Source organism: Orycteropus afer, unplaced genomic scaffold, assembly GCF_000298275.1.
Source record: "Orycteropus afer afer isolate SDZICR_OR568_19922 unplaced genomic scaffold, OryAfe1.0 scaffold00001, whole genome shotgun sequence".
Classification (NCBI taxonomy): Eukaryota; Metazoa; Chordata; class Mammalia; order Tubulidentata; family Orycteropodidae; genus Orycteropus; species Orycteropus afer.
Window position 1 is genome coordinate 36,221,981 of NW_006921588.1, and position 19,334 is coordinate 36,241,314.

A 19,334-nucleotide genomic window follows, 5' to 3' on the forward strand; every position below is an offset into this window, starting at 1 on the left:
ACTATTTAAATTGTCAGATTTTTTAATATGGTGCCTTTCTTCATAATGACAGCACAAATACAACAGTGGTCACTTCTAAATTTATTTGGCATTGTAGAGACAAAATAACCTTATGATTAAGTGTATTTCTTTTTTTTTTTCCTAGTGTTTGGATTTTTTTTGACTTAGTAAAAATATAAATATAGTTTTATGATGGTGAGCATGAATATAATATTGATGACTATAATTGGAAATTGAGATTTAAAAATGCTCAGAAACTCTCATTTAATTATTTTCCCTAACAGCATAAAGTTGTAATAGCTTTGTTAAAGCAAAACTCAGGCACTCATTTTATTTTTGCTGTTATGTCACTTCTTCAAAGCATGTGCTTTTATGCAGCATTAGCAAATAAAGCATGTTTTACTGTGCTTGAAACCAAGTTAGAAAGTAAAAGGTTACCATCATGTTGCTCTTTGAGTTTTTGCATGTTTTATGCACATTCCTGGCTGACAGCTTTTAAACATTTATTGTATTTCAAATTTCCAGTCCAAATTTTTCAACTTGTAAACCTGAACTGAGTGAATTGATGTCATGAATATATACAGTAAAATACAATATGTATTGAAATTTGTATTTTTAATTTCCTAATCTAGGAGATCTTAAATACTGTCTATCAAAAGAACTCAAGTCTTCCTTGATAGGGAAACAGACAGAGAGCATCATATACAAAAAGTAACACCAAATGTTCTGTCATATCAGATTTCTAACTAATAACAAACTATATATTTCTATTTCATATAGGATAATCTTGCTCCAACTTGGATGGGGTGGAGCGCTGGTTCCTCCCCTCAACCCTTTATTATGGGTACTGTATTACCCCTTTTGCTACCTTTAATCCTTTCACTGTGACTTATGTGTAGTGGGGTGAGGGAGGGGGTGGGGAAGATACTATTGGACCACAGTAGGGAAAATACAGTATTTCCATTCTAATCCCCTCTTTCCAATGGTCTTTCTCTTTGAAAACATACCTGTATGAATTTGCCCTCTGTGGACTTTTGTTCCAATGGTTGATTTCTTCATTAAGTTTTACTGAAAAGGATTTAGTTATGTATATGTTGAGTTATCCATTTATGGGAGATTAATGATGTTATTGGTGAGGGGTGGGAAGCCCTTGTGTAGGATGATTTTGTCAGAATTTTAACTTATCTGTCTGATGATACTGTGTGAGGCATATGAAATTTCCTTTTTAGTACATTGGTCTGGGTTTTGAAAATTTGCCTTTTTGGTGCCAATAGTTGATCCCTTGCTTTGCTGATGTCTGTGAACAGATGCTAATGTTCAATATTTCAGACTTCATAACACTGGTATTAATTGTATGATTATTCTCATTTTTTATTAAGTATAAGTTTATATGTTATTTTGGAAATGAAAGAATTGAATGCACAAGTGATTTGTGTTTTAAAATGGGGAAAAATAATATAAAAGTATCCATTTATTTGAATTATACAGAATAGAACACACCTCTAGAAATAAAAAGGTCTTGTCATGAGTATTAAGATAAAGTTTAATGCATAAACTCACTTCCTAGAAAAGTGAGTCATAAGTAACTCCTTAAAGGAGCTCTGGTGGCATAATGGTTAAAATACTTGCTCAGCTACTAACTGAAAGGTCACTGGTTCAAAATCACCCAGCTGGCTCTCTGGGAGAAAAGACTTGGTGATCTGCTCCCATAAACATCACACCCTAGGAAATCCTATGAGACAGTTCTACTGTGTCAGAATCAACTGAACTGCACACACAACAACAGTAATTAGCTTTCTAAGATCTTAAAAGATATAATAATGAAAACATAAGTAAAAAAATAGAAATACTGTGCAAGAAAGAGAGTTTTTATTTTTGACAGGAAGAAAATGTTAAACTTTTTATTTGGAAAATAGATATAGCTTATCTTTCCAAAATAATTACCTTAATGAAACCTTTAACACTAATGTAGTCTTTAACATATGAGAAGGTACTATTTCTCTACTCCCTACTCAAAAAAAAAAAAAAAAAAATCCCTAGTTTGCTTCCTTTTGATTTTTATTCAAACTGTTTTTCCATATTTCTACTAGAGAACTATTAGAATCCTGGAATAGCATTGATTTCAAAATGTTGTTAAAATAATTTATTCAGATAAGAAAATATTTATGTTTGTATCAACATTCCTCACATTAATTTGAACATTGAATTATCAATCCCTCATTAAACTGTTTAATTAATTTTTTTAAAAAAAAGTTTATGAACCAGGCAGAAAGGAGTTTCTACAATAACTGTGAGCTTTGACAGAAGTGCTAGATGAGAAAATTTTGTTGCGTGACATTTTGAAAAACGTTTGTGGGAAGAAGCAATGTCTAGTGTGAATTCATTAAGACAGTTCCTTCCTTAGGCATATCCTTTTATGCAGCCTGAAACCTTAATCTGTTCTTTCCAATTTATTCAAGCCAATTTTACCTAATGACTTCACAATGTGGGAACCAATTACTGTAGTTCCCTAGGGACTGCAAAGAGTTAATACACCTCCCTCTCTGCTGAAGCAAGAAATGGTTTAGGGCTCTTGGGAAAAGACAAGCCTTTCTATGACCTTTCATTGTCTAACTTAATGAAATTTTAAATAGGAATGTACCTTTGTATGGTAAATTCCCCAATACTATGCCTGATGTTATTTTAGATGCTATCTTAGTAAAAATAAAATTTTCTGCAGATCAAATGAGTGCCCATGTTGCAAATCATATCCAGAAATGCACTGCGGCAGAGGGCTTGCTTGAATTGTAAATTTCATAGTCAGAGGTGATCTTAAGGCAGAACTAATCCCCAGTTTCAAAGTAAACTTTTCAGATTCATTGCTTAATCCCAAACTTTTTCATGTATTCAGTTCTTTAATTATTCTCTTCCTGCATTCAGAAATAACATTCTTTAAATGTGTTGACTAATAAATGCTAATAAGCTAGTTACATTTTTTCATTCAATCATACATTCATTTAGCCATTTTTATATTCTTATATTCAGAAGACTGGAATCCTTGGAGAATTTAGAAATATAATTTTGGCATCTTAAATTTTGAAAAAAGGTTATAATATATCAGAATTACAGGAATAAAATTAACTGAAATATAGAGCAATGTAGGTACCATACACCTGCAAGCAACTCTAGAAAGAAATAGAGAAGTAGAATGATAAGAGCACTAGATACCACTGCCAGTTTCCTTTCTGAATTCCACCTGTTTCAGCTTCTTTTTACTCATTTTTCAAATGAGAACACAATACTAAATAATCTCATAGTCCTGTCCAGTGCTAGAATTCTGATTCTTGAATTCCAAGGAAGATAGTTTCATCTTTATTTCAGAGAGTAAATTTGAGAGAGAGAGGTAGGCTCCCTGGAAGAACTGCTATGGGAATAGAGTATAAAACACAGTAAGACAGAATATTTCTGAAGGGGTGATATTGGGCAAAGAATTTCAAAAGCAGTGACATCTCAGTTCCACGGAACAGAATGTTTGGCACTGCATAATTTTATTAGTTGCATTGGCATGAAGGATAGAAATGTTGATTGTGGAATAATTTGAGTATCAAGGTAAGGAAAATATTTCATAATCAGTGGGGAGCTATCAAATAATTTTAAAGCTGGAATGTAATATTCTCAAAGTGGAATTTGTAGAAGATTAATTCATTTTACATGAATCAAAGGGAGAAGACTCTAACCATGGTTCAGGCATAAAGTAAGTAGGATAGTGATAGTGAGAATGGGAAAGAAGGGATAGAGGTGAGAAAGGTTTTGAAGAAAGAAGTATGAGGCCTAAACATAGATATGAAAGGAAATTCAAGAAGTAGGGTTAGACTCACACTCACACTCTGTTTCGGGTTTTGTTGGTAAAACACGCATTTTAACTTGTACTATCTGTTTTTAAATAGTGGACACAGCTTTTTAATCTGGATAGTAGCCAAAATGCTCTGAAAAGAAGTACAATAAATAACTTGCCTTTAGTTTTCAAATTTCTAATTCCAAAGAAATAACATCATATGTGCACATTAAAAATGAAGTAAAATAAAGGTTTATTGGATTAATTATTTTAATGCAAAGCCAAATGAGAAATGAGCCATGTGCCGGCTTGGTAGACTGCATAGAACACATCATCTGGTTCTGCCTGGATGACTCAACCCGATTTAATTTTTTCATGTTCATTTCCCCATATTTGTCATTAGTGGTTTTATTATTTCCTTTGGCTTATTTCTCATACTGTTTTATATCTCCAGAAATCCTAAGGTTCTTTACAGATTTTAACAAGGCTCAGAAACATAAAGACTTGGATTATGTATATATTTTTTTCAGATAGACAATCAAAAAATTTGTTCTAAAATACACAGACTTCAAATGACAGGTATACTATCCAAGATGTTTTGATATTTGCTGTTTACTTTAGATGAGAGTTACAAGAAGAACAGAGGTAAATCAGGTAAAATCAAACTTAACTACTAATGTCAAGTCTAAGGCATCATCTGCCACTTATGAACATTCTAGGGCTTGGTCCTCTTTGCTACTCATATGGAGTGCCAATGAGAATTGTCAGGGGAGGAAGCAAGGGCAGCCATCTCTACAAACATGACAAATATGAAAACTCAGATTTTAAATTTGGGGCCAAGAAAGTAAAGATAATAGAAGGAATATTCTTCTGTAGGGGAAAAAAAAAAGGAGATAATAATTTAGCACAGAAGTTGATGTAATCACATCAGATTTGGGCACTGTATATGGAACCCCTCCTTTTTTCTAAAGAAACTGATTTCTATTATGTTTCATTTAAAATAAGTTTATTGAATTAAACTCAGTAAATGAAACAACTGACATGACTGGAGCTTGAAATAAACGATGTGATGATCTAATGAAATACATAATGCTAAATTGTCTTGCTTCTTATGCAAAAATTATTATTAGTCATAGCAATGCATGGATAATTAAGGATAAAATTATATTAGGTATTTAATAAGATTTTTATATTTATACCCCTGAGTTTTTATTTATTTTAAAAATATATTGTTCAGATCAACTCATGTCCAAGTGTTTCAGTTTTTGTTCTTTATTATGTTGCCTTTTTAATGAGCTAATCTGCATTAGGATTTCCTATTTCTCTTTTTCTAATAAACAACACATATTCTGATGTAATTAGGCAGCAAGTTATTCTGATTTTGCTTTTCCTTTAACATTTCAGTACTTTCCCTACTCGTTTTTTGTTGTTGTTCTTTCTTTGTTATATTGCCTATAATTGTTCCCTTAAATGTACTGCTTCAAAAATAATAAATTTCCTTTTAAGATTTTTTTCTTTCACTTTGCTTTTAAATATTTTAGAATAAATAGTCTTGGTTGAAAAAGAATTAGAAAAACTAAAGATTACTAGGGGAATGTCTTTTTTCTTCTTTTTAACTGGTAAGAATTCTGACTTCTCTCTTTCTTCCATTTGTATGTTAGGTGGTTGTGAATGCCCTTTTAGGAGCAATTCCATCCATCATGAATGTGCTTCTGGTTTGTCTTATATTCTGGCTAATTTTCAGCATCATGGGTGTAAATTTGTTTGCTGGCAAATTCTACCACTGTATTAACACTACAACTGGTGACACATTTGACATCTCCGATGTGAATAACCATTCTGATTGCCTAAAACTAATAGAAAGAAATGAGACTGCCCGATGGAAAAATGTGAAAGTAAACTTCGATAATGTAGGATTTGGCTATCTCTCTTTGCTTCAAGTTGTAAGTGAACACCCTTTTCTCTGCTTTTATTGTCACTATTGTTTGAAATAATGAAAAAAAAAATTGTACATCTGCTATTTAGTCACTAAGAAGAAAGTTTATAAAATAATTCTTATTTTTCACTTTGTAAATTTTGATTTATTAGTACAAGTTTATGAGCAAAGATCAATGGAAACTTGATTATATTTAAGCTGTGCAGACATAATCAATAATGGCCAAGTATTTCAGTTCTCTCCAAGGATCTTTTTTCCCCTACTCCCCCTGTTACTCTCTCTTCCCATATGAACACACTGATCAATAAATCGACAGCTTTGCTATTATTCTTTGCATTGCAATTAGAAAGCTTGTTCCATTGATGGGTCACCCCCAAAATACACACGCTTAACACACCTGATTTGATTGTAAATAACTAGTGGGAATTAACTGCTACTGAGAAATATCATTGGGGTAGAAGATTGTTGTTGTTGTTGTTGTTGTTATGTGCCGTCGAGTCGGCCCCGACTCATAGCGACCCCTCCTTGGGTTTCCGAGGCAGTATCACTACGGAAGTAGATTGCCCAACCTTCCTTCCGAGGAGTGGCTGGTGGGTTTGAACCGCCAGCCGTCTGGTTAGCAGGCAAGTGACTTAGCCACTATGCTACCAGAGAAGATTAGTGGATGATATTTAGGTTTTATTATTAGATCCTGATAATGAAATGGAGATAATATCTGGAGGCACCTTGACACAAAAACAAAACAAAAGCAACCTTTGGCTCACCTCAAATGACATTTCAGTTACATTGCTTACATCTCTAAAACCAAAAACAAAACTCAGAGCAATCCAGTGGATTCCAACTCACAATGAGTCTGTAAATCTTGACTGAGGCTTTCACAGAAGGCTGATGGGTTTTAACCACTGATCTTCTAGTTAGTAGCCAGATACCTTAACCACCACACTCAGAGCTCCTTTACTTACCTCTATGTGATACTAAATGTCAGTGTTTTCACTACTGGGAATCCAAGACTGATTTGCATAGAAGAAAAGGAGTCGACAAGTTATAAATCTGTGAAAGCTGGTGGGAGGAGCCCTAGTGGCCCCGTTTGAACCCACCACCACAGCTCTGTGGGAGAAAGAGATGAGAGCCTGCTTCCAGGAAGAATTACAGCCTTAGAAACTCTGTGAGGCAGTTCTACTCTGTTTTATGAGTCGCTATGAATTGGAATCAACTACATTGGCAGTGGGTTTGTTTTGGGGTTTAGCTTTAGTTGAAGCACAGCAAAGCAGTGGATAAAACATATTCCAAAGTGCTTGAAAAATGTCGTAAAAAATACTGCCCTACTTTGGCTGCTGAAAACTCAGCTTTAAAATAAACAAGTAAAAAGCTGCATAATTTCTTCTTGTATGGTTCTGCAGATTCTTTGGGGCAGGAATATATTTCTGTTCATCAGTCTTATATTTTCAATTATTTAACCAGGAGACTAAATAAGTCAGCCTCTGCTGGTCAAACCCTCCTGCAACTCTTTCAGAGGTGTCTGAACTATAATTCCCTTTGGAATCCTTTCCACCTTGTTGGAAATTCTTATTGCTCTTGTGGATGTTTTTAACTTACTCTGGATGTTTTTGTAATTAAAATAGGAGGGTAAGAAATTTGGCAAGTGTGATATCTTTAAATATTATAGTAGACACATTATATTTCCTTGGGCATTTATCCTAATATTTCATTAATAACCACACTTGTGAATATCACTAATGTGCATTATTTCCTCTGTTCAAATGCTAAACAATGCTGAAAATATAGGACAAAGGTCCTGTGTGAAGAAATGAAATAAATTGTTACTAAAATAAACTCTCGAATATTCTCGACTTTGGTTTACTATACCTTTCGCAATCACCTTTCTGTTGATTAGCAGTTCATTTAAATGGTTCTTTGAATCATTTTTTCCTGCTCCTGTACCAAGCATATAATAGACTTGTTCCAGCGTTCCCCCGAGCCACTAGCACATTTATCATTTCCCTCTTTGATGCACAGAAAAACTTCTGTTTTCTAGCCAAGGATCATTACTTTCTCTTCACTGCCATCCCACACACATACTAGCTTTTCTTCTCATTGTATCCACCACTTCACAAGTATTGGTGTCGTAAAAACAAAAATATGTTGTGATACAGATTCTGAAAGCTTTCCTAGGCTCACTTACTCGCTAAGGAACAAGTCTCTTGGGCGGACAGGACTGAAAATTCATGTCCTAGCACGAACAACAAATTACTATCATCTATAGACTTTATGCCCTCGTTGAATGTATAGATTCCAAGTGGTACTGTACTTTTTTCCACTCTTTTTAAAACCACTGTGAACTCACTGTCATCAAGAAATACACCGAAGAAAGCAGAATACATACAGGATTATATCTGAATATATATATATATATATATATATATATATATCAAAATTCTTAAAAGGATACTTGCAACTCTGACTTTATGTATATCTGTATGATCCTCAGATTTGTTATAATCAAGAGAAATCTTAAATTTTCAGCCCCTTTGATCACTTTGCAGATAGATTTCAGTGCACGATCATCAAATTTAAGCTGTAATCATTCTACTACTACAGACGTTGCCAAATATGTTGGCATTTATAAAGCTTTCTAAAAGCATTCTACCAAATTCTAATAGCTTTTAAATTGCATGATTCTATTAACTCTAAAAAACTGACAAGTATTTGTGAGCTAGTTATCAAACAGGAGGAGAATATATCAATGAACATTTTGTTCATTATGTGTTGTAGAAATGCTAAGATACCATCTCAGGCCAAAATCTATGTAAAATTTGTTTTCAAATGTCTTTCAAAAATGTTCCTTTTTTTGCAAAATATATTAGTAAGAATATTTATGAAACACCAGATCTGAATTATTTTAACTCCAAAGTAAAACATTCACGTTCTTTTTAATAGGCCACATTTAAGGGATGGATGGATATAATGTATGCAGCTGTTGATTCCAGAAATGTAAGTATTTCTTAAATTCTAAGTCTTTCCACCATCTCAGTTAGGGCCTTCAATTAATTTAGCAAAGCTCAAGCAGGCTAATAAAAGGATTCTATATTGATTAAAACAATAAAGAAAATATATGACTCAAATTATATTCAGGTAAAACAATGATTAAGATCTTAGTGTTGTTGTTGTTGTTGTTATGTGCTGTTGAGTCGGACGCGACTCATAGCAACCCCTCCTTGGGTTTCCGAGGCAATATCACTACAAAAGTGAATTGCCCCATCTTCCTTTCCAAGGAATGGCTGCTGGGTTTGAACCGCCAGCCTTCTGGTTAGCAGTCAAGTGCCTTAGGCACTACGCTACCAGAGATCTTAGTAAAACAAGTCAAATCATGAATTATTTTTAAAGTTAATGTAAAGAAACATTTATATATTCAATAACTAACAAATATACTTCTATAAAATATTTTTCTATTTTGTTTCCTTTTAGCTACAAAGTATATAATCAATCGTAATTTTGATGTGAAGGAATGATAGTGAAGAAATACATGAGTACCATCATTAGTTAAAATGTTTTGTTACCCTTCTTACTAGACACTAAGAAAGGACAGGGATGTTGTCCAGACAGCATTAGAATTCTATAATATTCTCTTACAGATTTATACTTTTATGTGATTTTTAGCATCCATAAATTTACTGAAGCTTTTACCAATGCTATTACCATTCTTACAGCCAGTAATTTTTTTTAAGTTTATACCATCAAAACAAAGAGATATTTTCTTAGATTCCTCCTACAATAGTCACCTTCAGGCTTTCCAAAGCAGGGCTTCAAACTGGTTCTTCCTGTTTCAGTCACAGTCAACTAAGAGAAACTGAGATGGACTGGAATTTATAAAATGTAGGTGCCTAGAATAACAACCAGAACAGGAAAATTACAGATCAACGCCCTGCTAGAATCTTAATCTCGGTCTTAGTAAACAAATGCAGCATGTGCATTGCATAGCAACCAACTCATACGCAGCAGAGTCAGAAACAACAATGCCCTGCTCAAAGATGATGACCAGTCTCACCACTTTGAACATGTATTGCTCTCTACAGTCCTGGCAGTAATGCAGTCTTCTACACCAGATGCCTGAAAGGGCTCAGTACACCTCATCCAAGTCTCCCATTCCAGGGCTTTGACTCATAATCTTTCCTGTTCTGGTTATCATTCCAGGCATCCACATTTTGCAAATTCTAGTCCACTCCAGTTTTGTTTATTGGTCATGACTGCACCAATTCCACTGAGTTGGAAGCCCTGTTAAAAAGTAAACTAAAATCCATACTCATTCCAACTCTGCCCTTCAAAACTCTATAAAATTTAATATTTTCTATACGACTTTATCTTTCCATACTGAAAAAAAACAAAAAACAATCTCACCACTGTCAAAACAATTTGACTCATGGGTTTCCAAGATTGTATCTCTATGGAAATAGATTGCCCAGTCTTCCTTCTGAGGAATGGTGGCTGGTAGGTTTGTACTGCCAGCCTTGTGGTTAGCAGTCAAATGCCTTAGGCACTACGCCACATCCTGTTTAGTCTAACATCAAAAAGAGGGACTTCCTTCCCTATAATCTTAAACTCTCTTGATAGAGCTCAGTTTTTAATCTTTCTTAAAATGCAACTCCTATAAGTGGCTTAGGAGCTCTGGTAGCATAGTGCCTAAGGCACTTGACTGCTAACCAGAAGGCTGGCAGTTCAAACCCACCAGCCACTCCTTGGAAGGGAGGTTGGGCAATCTACTTCCATAGTGATACCACCTCAGAAACCCAAGGTGGGGTCGCTATGAGTCAGGTCTGACTTGACGGCACATAACAACAACAAGTGGCTTTAGTGCTATGTTTAGTACCTTCTTGATAATTTCTAGAGTTTTCTTATTTTGCTGTACTGTTTTTTGCTTTGTTTTGTGTTCGATTGATTTAACTGTATCTTTAGAAAGACATCACTGTATTAGGGAACTATATATAATGACTCCTTTACCACTCTCCTAAGTTATTCTCAATAGCTCAATGCCTATTTATTACAAATACAATATAGGGGTTACATTGTATTTCTCAATTGAAGATTTAAAACCTGGAATATATAGTTATGCCTGCTTAATATGAGAAATTTCAATTAATGTTGTAGTATTAAGATTGTGTTACCAATTACCTAAATGAATTACTCAATGCTTATTTGTTAAGTAAATCCCTATGTAAAAGAACAATTATTTCTAAACACAGTCTACACATACTTACTAAGGTAAAGTTTTTCATTAATAATTTTTAGATCATAAAAATTCAATATCTTGAAAATTTGCCAAGTTTGCTACATTGCTGTCCAAATAGCAAAATATTTGTTGTATTTAGTTACAAAAAAAAAGTGACATTAGAATGTTTTATGAATCATATTTTCCCCATGAAACATCCCTCAAGCTAATTTCAGAGAGTTTTTAGGGGTTCTTGAATCTAGGGAAAAAAGAACTGCTAAAGTATTCCCAGAAGTATTCTTGTCTATTCTTATATGAAAATGCACCAGTGACATTTCCAGCATCATAATGTATCCTAATATTTTATGAAATATTCTCCTCTGGTAGGTGGAATTGCAGCCGAAGTATGAGGAAAGTCTGTACATGTACCTTTATTTTGTTATTTTCATCATCTTTGGGTCCTTCTTCACCTTGAACCTATTTATTGGTGTCATCATAGATAATTTCAACCAGCAAAAAAAGAAGATAAGTATTCCTAATATTTTATCTCCCACTAAAATAGGAAAGTGCTTTGAAGTGCTTTCTCCACAAAATGAGTACTTTAATTCAGAAGCCAAACAGGGTATATAGCAACACGTGTTTGTGTTTCCATACTCTTGTGCACAGGCTCAAAAAACCACCACCCCACTCTTCTTTATATATATATATATAAAGAGACCAGGAATATACCTTTTTCCAAAGTCATGTTTGTATATTTTTATCTCCACAGTCTCTCCCCATTAAAATGTGTTTTGCAACTAAAATCTTTAGAATCTTTGTAAGAAAGAAGGCACCAGTTGTATGCTTCTTCCAATATTTCTTCTCACACTATTGCTTCATTGGTTTCTTTTGTATATATTTCCATTTCTTTTTCCCTAATATTTAATTAGAAGCTAACTTTTCCATTCTTGAATTTAATAGCTTTGCATTTACTAATAAGTATCACTTACAAAGTTTATTTTATTGTCCAAATATATATATGCTTTACAGAAAATATAGAAAATAAAGAAGTAGCATCACTTGGGAGTAACCATTATTCACATTTTATTTATTTCTATCCAAATTTTTTTCTATGTGTATTCTTATTGTTAAAATTATTTTATATATAACTATAAATTCTCCTTCTGACTTATCACATGTATTGTCTCATCTGGTTACTAGACTTTATATATTTGTACAGAGCCAGAACTTGATGGGACTGACTTGTTTTTCTATGCATGTTTTTTCATGCATGTTTCCCACCTTTGACAGGGTGCAGTCTTACCACTTTTGTGCCACTTGTTTTAGTGGAAAATGTTTCTGTGTTCCTTCTCTCAGGTTTCTGCCTTACACAGGCTCTGGCTTACCCAGGATTTTGTATATGTATATATTATTCCCGGCAAAGTAAAAGTCACTTTTTATTCCATACCCCCATCCACTTTGTAATATGTATGCTACTAACTCTTTAATTCTTAAATTACATATATATGTGTGTGTATGTATGTGCGTGTGTATACACACACACATAATATATATACACACACACATACATGCACATATAATTTATTTAATCATTTCCCAATAGGTTGATGATTTAAGTTCTTTCTAATCTGTAATAATTAGATAACTCCTTGGCTAAAATCTTTGTATGACAAAAGTTGTCTTTAGAATAAGTCCCCAAAGTAAAATAGTTTGCTTCCCCAAAGTCATATACAAGTTCGTTCTTCCAATAACAGTGTATCAATGTACTTCTGTCATTTCCCTCTCACTGGCATCAGACATTTTCTTTGTTTTTTAATATTTCATATTTAATAGACCAATATTGTATTTAATTTTTTAATATTTCATATTTAATAGACCAATATATCTTTTAGTCCTAATAGTTTCCAAGTGCTTATTAGAAATTTGTATTTCCTCCTTTATGTACTGTTACTTCATCTCATTTGTTTAATACATTTTCTTGTCAATGTAATGAATGATTTTGTTGCATAAAATGCCATAGAACATTCCTGCCTGTCCCCTTTTCTTATTGCTGATATTACTCCGTATTTGATAAGCTATTGTTGTGTAGTTATAAATGGATAACTTGTCCATCTCACTAATAAGTCTGAGTCCCAATCCTCTACCTCCTGGCCTATCATACACCTGACATATTTACAACCTCTGATTAATCTCCAAATTTTTCTATTAATTAGTCCAATTTTCTTTCCATTTCTTTTATTCCAACTCCTGGCAAAGTAAAAGTGTTTTTTTTTTTTTTATTACTAACCCTCATCCATTTTGTAATTTATATGTTATTAACTCTTTAATTTTTTAATTATAAAAATTTTATCTCTTTAATTTTAATTAAATTTTGAGTTTTCTCTTTAATTTTTCAAATTTAAAAATGCTAGTTCCTATTATGCTGATTAGTTGGATATTGCCTTTTTTTTCAAAATGTCCTTTTCCTATATTAAGTTTAACATTGTGGAAGAAAAGTGTAAAAGGACACAGTTTAATCAGTTTTGATTTTTCTTTTCTATACTTTGGAGGGCAAGACATCTTTATGACAGAAGAACAGAAGAAATACTATAATGCAATGAAAAAACTAGGATCAAAAAAGCCACAAAAGCCGATACCTCGACCAGGAGTAAGAAATGCTAAATGATTTGAGAAAAACAATAAGAAAAGCTTGCATTTTTTCCCCCACAGAAGACATAGCAGCTAACATTTCCAGCAGCAAGGATTTCTTCCACTTTTAGAGCAATATTAACTCATACCTCTTTTGATAGTGGTAAAATGTGAAAAAGAATAAAAGACAAAAAAAAGGAAAAGAAGAAATAGAAAAAGCATCCTTGTCTTAAAGGGATTTGAAGCTACACAACCAGAGTCCAAAGTAAATGACAAAAAAAAACACATAGGCAATGTGATGTACACAAGCAAGTGCTGATCATTGACTAAATGTAGTGGACAAGTAATAGAGAGAGGAACAAAAACACTGCAGAGAAAATGGAAAGACATCATCTGAAACTCTAATGATGTATATGATGATGATCTGTGAGGTAAAAAATAATTCCTGAAGTACATCAGGAAATAATATTAGTGAACTTTAAAAGAGTCATTTAAATTATTCTAGACAGTAGTTGCTTTCTTGAAAATTATAGGAATATATATTTTGTTAAGTCCACTGCCTTCCCACTGGAAGTAAAAATGAATTAATTTTATATAAGTACAAAAAAAAAAAATTGCTGTCGAGTTGGGTCCAACTCATAGCGACTCCTCCTTGGATTTCTGAGGCAGTATCACTATGGAAGTAGATTGCCCAACCTTCCTTCCAAGGAGTGGCTGGTGGGTTTGAACTGCTAGTCTTCTGGTTAGCAGTCAAATGCCTTAGGCACTATGCCACCAGAGCTCCCATATAAGTACAAAATGTATAGAAAAAATATAAGAGAGAAGACATTCTGAGAGTTGCTCAGATAAATCAGCCAGGTTATGACTTACAGTGACTGACAACAGCAGATCTGAAGAACAGAGCCAGCTTAGGGACAAGGGATATGAATGGGTTAAAGTCAAAACATAAGGAATGCCATTCTGGTCTGATTATCCCTGTGTGAGGCTCAACATTCTCAACATTCAATATTTCTCACGTGGGATTTAAATGCATAATATTATATGTGTGCCCTGAAAATCCAAAGTTGCCTTTAATAATTCTTAGGAGAGTAAGACACAGAGACTGTTAACAGATACTCTATTTTAAAAGGGTTGCATGATTCGAGTAGTTATGAGAAATGCTGAGTGAACAAAACTAAACAGGTTTCCTAACTTTTCATACTCAATATGCTGATAGTCATTGTGTACCTCTAAGAGAAGTGTATAGTGTTTCTCATTGGGAGTTCATTTGGACTAGAGATTGTTGTTCTGAGGAATATACATTGAGAAATATAAACTTAGACCAACATTTTTTAAAATTAATACACTGCAAACCATCCAGCAAAATTCAGGACCAATGGCTACTATATGTAATACTAGAAAGTCAATGAATGCATAAAGTACTTATGCAAATACTAATGTACACAAGAAAACTCTTCTGTTGTTAAAAGCTTTTCTTTCTTTCTTTCCTTTTTTTTTTTTTTTAATCTCTACAGAACAAATTTCAAGGAATGGTCTTTGACTTTGTAACTAGACAAGTTTTTGACATAAGCATCATGATTCTAATCTGTCTCAATATGGTCACTATGATGGTAGAAACAGATGACCAGAGTGAAGAAATGACTAATATTTTGTCACGCATCAACCTGGTGTTCATTGTCCTGTTCACTGGGGAGTGTGTGCTGAAACTCATCTCCCTCCGCCATTATTACTTTACTATAGGCTGGAATATTTTTGATTTCGTGGTTGTAATTCTCTCCATTGTAGGTAAGAAACATTCAAGGTCTCTTAAGTTCAGCTCAGTATAACTAAAAGCTAAAGCTATCAAATTTAGATTATAAGTCATCTCACTACTCAGAGAAAACAACTATGAATATTTTTATTTATTTCATCTAGGTGAGTTTGCTTTTTTACAATATGAGATTTCTACTATATAGAAAGCTCTACATTCTATTTTGTCCATTTTAAACATTAATATATTATTTGCCAATATAGTAAAACTCCATTCATTTTAACTAGAAATGTGCTATTAACTGTGTTAAAGAGTAGTTTGAACATGTTGAGATTGAAGTGCTGTAAAAGAAACCTGGATGATTTTGTTGAGAAGTTGTTGTTGTTGTTGTTATGTGCCGTCAAGTTGGACTCGACTCATAGCAACCCCTCCTTGGGTTTCTGAGGTAGTATCACTATGGAAGTAGATTGCCTAACCTTCCTTCCAAGGAGTGGCTGGTGGGTTTGAAACTCCAGCCTTCTGGTTAGCAGTCAAGTGCCTTAGGCACTATGCTACCAGAGCTCCTTTCTGGTACTCATAAGAGTAGTTCTATTGGAGATATAGGTATGCAGTCATCAGCATGTAGAGAATAGCAGAAACTGAACAATATAAGGGAAAGCATGTAGTGAAAAGACAATAAAGATAAAACCAAACCTCAGCAAATGCACATGGTAGGTGCTTTCAGGTGTCAGATTTTCTAGATTACCTTAGAGAAGGATTTATAGTAATGACCAGCAAGAAAAGCAAGGTGGCCTGGCACCCCATTTCCCAGTCATACATTCAAGGCCTTGAATGGGCAACAGGCCTTATGTGCATTGGCTCAACTCACTGAAGATATCATCAAGCTCCAGTAAAGCAAACAGTCTCTGTCTGTGGGCCTGTAGCATTCAATCTTTCCTAAACAAACTACTTGATTGGGTCAATTTTTTTACCATCCAAGTACCTATAATAGGCAGATTTTCATGCCATATTACCTCTGAAGAAGTTGGCCTTATATCTTACACCCAACTCATTTGATTTTTGTATTAATCTATGGTACAATCAGGAGCTCTGGTGGCATAGTGTCTAAGGCATTTGACTGCTAACCAGAAGGCTGGCGGTTCAAACCCACCAGCCACTCCTCAGAAGGAAGACTGGGCAATCTCCTTCCATGGAGATACTGCCTCAGAAACCCAAGGAGGGGTCGCTACAAGTCGTATCCGACTCGATGGCAATGAGTTTGGTTTTTGATGGTATAATCAGTCACGAATAGAGTACCAAGTTGTATTCTCTCTCTCTCTCTCTCTCTCTCTTTCATACACATAGACAAACACCTGTTTAGGGCCACTCTTTTTCATAATGAGGCAGTATGACTCATAGACACGTAAGTTTCTTGGGCCTCTATCCAGTACAGCCTTTATTTAAGAGACAATTGGAAAAAGAAGCTTCAAAGAAGAGGACTGAGAGACCAATGTTAGAGACACAGGAAACCAAGAAAGCAGCCTTGAATCTCCTCAGAAAAGCACCAGAGCTTATATAAATAAATATACAAAAATATTATAAGGAAGCATCAAGTCCAGGGAGAGATGAAAATGGCATGAAAAACTGCAGATGCTTTTAGATGGATAAGGATTGAAAGGAGGAACTGGGATTTGGTAATTTCAAAATAATAATTTGTACCTATACTGTTGGCCACTGCAGTTCAGCCAGACTTGCATATTTTTAGCTTACTTTCTAGATTTTAATTTGGAATTTTACATAAGCTAAAAATAGTGTACAAAAACCCCTTAAAGACAAAAAATATTATGATTGTTTTAGATGATGACTTTATTGCTGAATGTCATAATTAGGGTTGGTTTATTATAAATATCACACATACATTTACATATGTGTCAAATTTAAGATCCTGTAACTCAATTTTGGTACTCTAAACTTCACTATAACAGAGCCCTAACAGTTGCAGCTATAACAGAAATTAAATAATTATTTAACTTGAACACTCGGTTGCTATTCTAATGGTTGGTAATCTCGTTGTTTATCCAATAGGTATGTTTCTGGCTGAGCTGATAGAAAAGTATTTTGTGTCCCCTACCCTGTTCCGAGTGATCCGACTCGCCAGGATTGGCCGAATCCTGCGTCTGATCAAAGGAGCGAAGGGGATCCGCACCTTGCTGTTCGCTTTGATGATGTCCCTCCCAGCGTTGTTCAACATCGGCCTCCTGCTCTTCCTGGTCATGTTCATCTACGCCATCTTTGGAATGTCCAACTTTGCTTACGTTAAGAGGGAAGTGGGAATTGATGACATGTTCAACTTTGAGACCTTTGGCAACAGCATGATCTGCCTGTTCCAAATTACCACCTCTGCAGGTTGGGATGGACTGTTGGCACCTATTCTTAATAGTGGACCACCTGACTGTGACCCTAATAAAAATAACCCTGGAAGCTCAGTTAAGGGAGACTGTGGTAACCCATCTGTTGGGATTTTCTTCTTTGTCAGCTACATCATCATATCATTCCTGGTTGTGGTGAACATGTACATTGCTGTCATCCTGGAGAACTTCAGTGTTGCTACTGAAGAAAGCGCAGAGCCCCTGAGTGAAGATGACTTTGAGATGTTCTATGAAGTTTGGGAGAAGTTTGATCCTGATGCGACCCAGTTCATGGAATTTGAAAAACTATCTCAATTTGCAGCTGCTCTTGAACCCCCTCTCAACTTGCCACAACCAAACAAACTCCAGCTCATTGCCATGGACTTACCCATGGTTAGTGGTGACCGAATTCACTGCCTTGATATCTTATTTGCTTTTACAAAGCGGGTTCTAGGGGAGAGTGGAGAGATGGATGCTCTCCGAATACAGATGGAGGAGCGATTCATGGCTTCCAATCCTTCCAAAGTCTCCTATCAGCCAATTACCACTACTTTAAAACGAAAACAAGAGGAGGTATCTGCTGTTATTATTCAGCGTGCTTACAGGCGCCACCTTTTGAAGCGAACTGTAAAACAAGCTTCATTTACATACAATAAAAATAAAATCAAAGCTGGGGCTAATCTTCTTGTAAAAGAAGACATGATAATTGACAGAATAAATGAAAACTCTATTACAGAGAAAACTGATTTGACCATGTCCACAGCAGCTTGTCCACCCTCTTATGACCGGGTAACAAAGCCAATTGTAGAAAAACATGAACAAGAAGGCAAAGATGAAAAAGCCAAAGGGAAATAAAACAAATATAATTGAATGACAAATTGTTTACAGCCTGTGAAGGTGATGTATTTTTGTCAACAGGACTCCTTTAGGAGGTCAATGCCAAACTGACTGTTTTTACACAAATACTTAAGGTCAGTGCCTACACTAAGACAGTGACCCCTGGTCGGCAGACTGTGACTCTGTGTAAAGGGGAGAAAACGTTGACAGGAGGTTACTGTTCTCACTACCAGCTGACACTGCTGAAGACAAGAGACAAAATGGCTACTCAGATTGTAGGGACCATAAAGGGGTGCAAAGCTATAATTTGGGAGTTATTTAACATGAAACACTTTAGTAGTGTAGTAATTGTATCCACTCTTTGCATTTCAACTGCCACATTTGTCACATTTTTACAAAATCTGTTAGTAGATTCATTTTTTTTTAATCCATGTGTTGTTTATTATATGTGACTATTTTTGTAAATGGGGTTTCTGTTGGGAACTAGACTAAAGGACCTCTTTAACAAGTATGTCCCCCAGGGATTGTGGCAACCACATGACCCTCCCATTTACACAAAGACATGGTTTGCATGAAGGCATGCTGCACTCACAGATCATGCATGAGAAAAGTCACAGAGCAGTGAGTTCTTCAATTTCATCCATGTTTCTGGGAAGAGGAATTGGGTAATAATTGGAGGTGCTTCGCTGATCTTGTTTTGTCAAATTCAGCCCCTAGACAAAGTGGATCGTTTTGGGGTAGGTCATGAAATCTTAGAAGATGCAAACTTGATTCAAATG

At 34.7% G+C, this 19,334-nt stretch overlaps 1 protein-coding gene across 1 annotated transcript in view; it reads left to right on the top strand.

Annotated features, from left to right (window-relative positions):
- The window catches only part of LOC103208233 (sodium channel protein type 1 subunit alpha), a 123,767-nt gene extending 105,194 nt beyond the window's left edge, over positions 1-18,573 (top strand). The window contains exons 19-24 of the mRNA XM_007953944.2: positions 5,476-5,757; positions 8,688-8,741; positions 11,341-11,478; positions 13,496-13,600; positions 15,096-15,366; positions 17,396-18,573. Coding sequence (XP_007952135.1) covers positions 5,476-5,757; positions 8,688-8,741; positions 11,341-11,478; positions 13,496-13,600; positions 15,096-15,366; positions 17,396-18,573 — 2,028 coding nt within the window. The remainder of the gene's footprint in view (positions 1-5,475; positions 5,758-8,687; positions 8,742-11,340; positions 11,479-13,495; positions 13,601-15,095; positions 15,367-17,395) is intronic.
- The last annotated feature ends 761 nt before the right edge of the window (positions 18,574-19,334 follow it).